This window comes from Notamacropus eugenii, chromosome 5 (assembly GCF_028372415.1).
Source record: "Notamacropus eugenii isolate mMacEug1 chromosome 5, mMacEug1.pri_v2, whole genome shotgun sequence".
NCBI lineage: Eukaryota > Metazoa > Chordata > Mammalia > Diprotodontia > Macropodidae > Notamacropus > Notamacropus eugenii.
Window position 1 is genome coordinate 21,055,508 of NC_092876.1, and position 6,000 is coordinate 21,061,507.

A 6,000-nucleotide genomic window follows, 5' to 3' on the forward strand; every position below is an offset into this window, starting at 1 on the left:
CACAAATGTGCTTATTAAGAATAAAGCAACAGGATCAGAGATTTGCAAGGAATTTCTACCACACATGCAAAAGTCAGCTAAATCCAGTATTAAATAAGTGATTTGGAAAAATAGGCAAAGAAGGAGGGACTACCAAACTCCTTTTATAAAACATATGATATTGATATTCAAGTCAGGAAAAATAAAAAAAGAACATTATAGACTTAATTCATTAATGTCTATGAATGCCAAAATACTAAGTAAAATGCTCACTAGGAGATTACAAGAATATATTGCAAAGATTATACATTGTGATCATTTGGGATTTATACCAGGAATTCAAGGATGGTTCAACAAAAGGAAAATTATCCACATGATCTGTTATATTAATAACAAAAGTCATATGAGGATATCAATAGCTGAAGAATAAGCTTTTGATAAAATAGATTGCTCGTTTCTATTAGAAACACTTGAAAGTAGAGTGAAATTGAATGTTTCCTTACATTGATAAAAAGCACTTACCTAAAGCTGTCAGCAAGTTATTTCTAGGGGGCAGAGCCAAGATGGTGGAGTAGAAGCAGAGACCTGCTTGAGTTCTCCCTTCAAGTACTTCAAAATACCTGTAGAAATGGCTGAAAAATTTCTAGAGCAGCAGAAGCCACAAAATGACAGGTTGAAATAGATTTCCAGGCCAAGACAATCTGGAAGGCTGACAGGAAGGGTCTGTTGCACTGGCCTTGGAGCAGGGCACAGCCTGTAGTAGTATGCCTCGGGGAATTCTCTCATGAGCAATTTTCCCTTGATTTTCATCAAAACCAGTTTAGATTTTTACTTGTGTTCTAGTCCAGATGAGTTAATGTGGTACTGTATGATAAATCTCTGCTGGCCACTCCTTTCCTGCTTCAGTGTTCAAAATCATGTTTTGGTTCAGCCTTCTCTCCCATGTTAGCAGCAAACTGTTTTCGTGTGGATAGTCACTCTTAGCCGTTGCCATTCAGTCTTCTAGTAGTGACCTTGCCTTGGGGCTGCTGCATTTGTTGAATGTGAGTGTTTATGCTCTTATGGGTCCAGCACTTTGTGATGCACATCTCCTTTGTCAACTTGCACATCCTGTCTCTGTCTTCTCCATACAGTGACATAGTCTATGTAATACCAGTGTTTGCTCCAAGACTACATCCATGAAGTTCTCTTACATTTAGTTTGGTGATGAGAAGGTCATGAGCTGCAAAAGTCTTCAGTTACCATTGCTATTACATTTATTTGTGTATATCTTTTTCTCTATATATGTTTGATGGTTTATTTTCTTCAGATGTAGATACCAGGTTGGAAGTAAATGAAATAACTAGAAAGCTGGGAATTTTTTTGGAAGAGCGTGACCTGCAAAAATTCATGAATGATGGTCCCTGGGAATTCAATTTGAGAGAATTTCATGACTTTATTCTCAAAGTAGACAAAAATCCAAAGAGTTACTGTGAATTTGATGAAACTGAAAAGAGACTCAGACAGTCTTCCATCCTAAATCACTGTAAGAAAATGACCTCAGGGAATCACTGTGTTCCTGACATTAATAGCAAATGCCTTACTGAAGAGTTAAAGCTTTTTCAGTCCCATGGGAAGTTTCCTGAAATGCAGATGTATCTTGGTAATCCATACGAAATGAGCATGAACTGGAGTTCAGTCCTCATTAGACATCAGACAAGTGATACTGGGGAAATGCTTTCTGCAAGTAATAAAGATGGGAAGGCCTTTATTCATCTGCAAATTCCCATTAACAGTGAGCTTGGTGCATGTTATGAATGGGAAGCACACCAAGGAATCCACACTGGAGAGAGAACTTATAGATGTAATCAATGTGGAAAGGCTTTCACAGAGAGCTCCAGTCTTTCCAGACATCAGAGAATCCACACTGGAGAGAAACCTCATAGATGTAATCAGTGTGGAAAGACTTTCACACAGAAGGGCCATCTTGCTAGACATCAAAAAATCCACACTGGAGAGAAACCTTATAAATGTAATCAGTGTGGAAAGGCTTTTAGTCAGAGGTTCAATCTTGCTGCCCATCAGAAAATCCACACTGGAGAGAAACCTTACAGATGTCATCAATGTGGAAAGGCTTTCACAGCAAGGCAGAGTCTTGTTGCCCATCAGAGAACTCACACTGGAGAGAAACCTTATAGATGCAATCAGTGTGGAAAGATTTTCACACAGAGCTCCAGGTTTATTGCACATCAGAGAATCCACCCTAGAGAGAAGCCTTATAAATGTGATCACTGTGGAAAGACTTTCGCACAAAAGGGCCATCTTGCTACACATCAAAAAATCCATACTGGAGAGAAACCTTACAGATGTAATCATTGTGGAAAGGCTTTCACAGAGAGCTCCGGCCTTGCCAGACATCAAAGAATCCACACTGGAGAGAAACCTTATAGATGTAATCAGTGTGGAAAGACTTTCATACAGAAGGGCCATCTTGCTAGACATCAAAAAATTCACACTGGAGAGAAACCTTATAAATGTAATCAGTGTGGAAAGGCTTTCAGTCAGAGGTTCAATCTTGCTGCCCATCAGAAAATTCACACTGGAGAGAAACCTTATAGATGTAATCAATGTGGAAAGGCTTTCACAGCAAGGCAGAGTCTTGCTGCCCATGAGAGAACCCACACTAGAGAGAAATCATATATATGTAATCAATGTGGAAAGGTTTTCACACAGAACTCCAGGCTTATTGCACATCAGAGAATCCACCCTGGAGAGAAGCCTTATGAATGTAATCAATGTGGAAAGTCTTTTGCACAAAAGGGCCATCTTGCTACACATCAGAAAATCCACACTGGAGAGAAACCTTATAGATGTAATCATTGTGGAAAGGCTTTCACAGAGAGTTCCAGTCTTGCCAGACATCAGAGAATCCACACTGGAGAGAAACCTTATGGATGTAATCAGTGTGGAAAGACATTCACACAGAAGAGCCATCTTGCTGCCCATCAGAGAATTCACACTTTAGAAAAGCCTTATAGATGTAATCAATGCGGAAGGGCTTTCACAGGTAGCTACTCTCTTAGTAGGCATCAGAGAATCCACAGTGGAGACAAACCTTTTGAATATAATCAGTGTGAAAATGCTTTCACAAAAAAGAGCCATCTTGCTGGGCATCACAGAATCCACATTGGAAAGAAATCTTATCGATGTAATCAGTGTGGAAAGACTTTCCCATGTAGCTCCTATCTCAGTAGACATCACAGAATCCACACTGGAGAGAAACCTTTTGAATGTAATCTATGTGGAAAGACTTTCACACAGAGGTCCACTCTTGCTGGACATCACAGAATCCATACTGGAGAGAAGCCTTATAGATGTAATCAGTGTGGAAGGGCTTTTACACAGAGTTATAATCTTGCTGCACATCAGAGAATCCACACTGGAGAGAAACCTTACTCATGTAATCAATGTGGAAAGACTTTTAGAAGGAGCTCCCAGCTTACTGCACATCAGAGAATCCACAGTGGAGAGAAACCTTTTGGATGTAATCTGTGTGGAAAGACTTTCACACAGAGGTCCACTCTTGCTGGACATCATAGAATCCATACTGGAGAGAATCTTTTTAGATGTAATCAATGTGGAAAGACTTTTACGCAGAGTTATAATCTTGCTGCACATCAGAGAATCCACACTGGAGAGAAACCTTATTTATGTGACCAATGTGGAAAGACTTTCAGAAAGAGCTCTCAGCTTGCTGCACATCAGAGAATCCACACTGGAGAGAAACTTTTTGAATGTAATCAGTGTGGAAAAACTTTCACACAGAGCTCTAGTCTTGCTAAACATCAGAGAACTCACACTAGGGAGAAACCCTAGGAACTTCATTCATCATATATTATGACAGAATATAGTTATTGTGTTCATGTGACAATAATCCTCAACAGCATTAGTTCAAATGCAGGTAATATTCATTAACCTTTCCATACTTTCAATATAGTTGTTGGAGACAAATTCACCACATGCACATATGTTCCCAATTATATCCAAATAAATAATTGATAGGTTTTCAAATTGCCCCCTTAGTCTAGTCTGCAGATAGCCTAGAGGAAGGGGGAGTACATCTGGCCACTGCAGGCGGGCTTCAGAGTAAAGCTTGCCAATAAGAATTAAAAAGCTTTAATCTACTAAGTGAGTAAAAGGGAGAAACACCAACAGGAAATGTTGGGGAGGCAAGCTGGTGGATAAGGTGGACAATCAGCACAAATAATACATTCTAGAATCTTAATGTAAAACAGCGCTGTTTTACACCTAGTGAATAGTTGGTTCACATATGTAGCTATACTACATGCTAAACATTACGAGATATAATTCATGATTTTCCAAATGATCACAAATGAAACTCACTTATTATTTAAAGTTTAACCCATAAATTTCCTTACTTTGGCTTGGAGAGGTCCTAGTGCCTTAAACTGCAGCCTTACAGAATCTCTAAACATTGTCAACAGGGCTAGGGACATCTTTGAACACGTTAAGTAATGTCAAATGAATCTCATATGAACCCCTTCGGGAGATTTTGTTATGTTTCTCTCCCAACAGTTAGTCATCAATCATTATAATTAGTTTCTTAACTAAAACAGAATATTCCTCATTATTTTCGAAATATTTTGTCGCATTTGATAATTGATTCATTTAAGATTGAACAGCATTGAGATCAAAAGTAACCCACCTTACCAGCTTTTTTTTAAGTTATAAGACAAGAGAAAAACAGTTCAATAGAATGCATTTTCAAAAGGTGTTACAGGGAAAATCAGTCATCCTGTCTCCTTTGACATTTTAGTAATCACATCTAATGGCATCAGAACCCCCATATTTAGTAAGGAGTAAGTACAGTCAGTTAAAGATGTGGCAATAATTTATTACTACAGTATTTACCACGTGCCAGGTTTTAGTTCTTAAAAAATTAAACAGTTTCATCCAGCTGTGATGTCTTCTACTCAGGTTGCACTTGCGGCTTCCTACCTCTAGGTGCCATACCACCTCCTGTCTCCAGGGTTTAAACTTGCCACTTCAGAATTCACCCTGGAAGGTGATATTGCTGCCCTTATTTTGACAATTGCTCCAGATTGTGCAAAGCTCACTTTGCAGGAGACAGTGCCCCTCTGGGTGTCTTCTCTTTCATTGTTGGGTACCCCATACATCAGGGTTTGATGGTGAATATGGGTCAGAAAGACAGCTCTATCTGAGATGAGGCCCAGAGCAAGAGAGAGATTCTGACCCTGAAGCAGCCCATTGAACATGGAATTGTCACTCCATAGTACTTTCTCTGGATGTGTTCAGCATTTCCTATCCTGAGTCTTTTGGAATTGTCTTGGATCGTTGCTTTATTGAGAACAGCAAAGTGTAATAAAAGCCCTTCATTGCACATTGTTGCTTTTGCCATGTACCATGTTCTTCTGTTCTGTTCTGTTCAGTTCATTCAGCATCAGTTCATGCAAGCTTTTCCAGGTTTTTCTGAAGTCTGGCTGCTCACAATTTCTTAGACATTAATGCTATTCCAATACGTTTTTATACCACAACTTATTCAGTCTTTCCTCAATTGTAACGGTAAAGGAACTTGAAGATCTACCATGCCCCTTAATAGACCTTTGAGCTTTGGTCCAGTCTACTGTCTGAGTTAACATGGAGCCCATGGTGAGAGGAGTTTGATTAATGGGTGGAACAGGAAGGGTGGAGGTAAGAGAGAGCAAGCAGAGCATCTAGAGTGAGTGAGAGGGAGTGATTTTGCCTAAAGGAACTTGTTTGTGGGGATGTGTGATGGAGGGAAGGCTTGGAGATGGTGTTGTGACCTACACTGATAATGTGTACAAATTACTTTGTTACTATATGAGTTAAAAGACCCTTACCCAAAATTTTAAATAAATTCAGAAGCTTCTCGAGGTAAGAACAGAATGTGATTTATTCAGTTCTCGCAAGAAAGGGGCATCCCTCCACCAGGACAGGTCTGATGAAAGGAGGCAACTTACAGAGATCAAAGTACAATCA

General features: G+C 39.4%; 1 protein-coding gene across 1 annotated transcript in view; it reads left to right on the forward strand.

The window, feature by feature from the left end:
• LOC140508351 (uncharacterized) overlaps nt 1-5,380 on the forward strand; it is a 60,497-nt gene extending 55,117 nt beyond the window's left edge. The window contains exon 5 of the mRNA XM_072616197.1: nt 1,814-5,380. Within this exon, the coding sequence (XP_072472298.1) occupies nt 1,814-3,834 (2,021 nt within the window). The 3' untranslated portion in view covers nt 3,835-5,380. The remainder of the gene's footprint in view (nt 1-1,813) is intronic.
• The last annotated feature ends 620 nt before the right edge of the window (nt 5,381-6,000 follow it).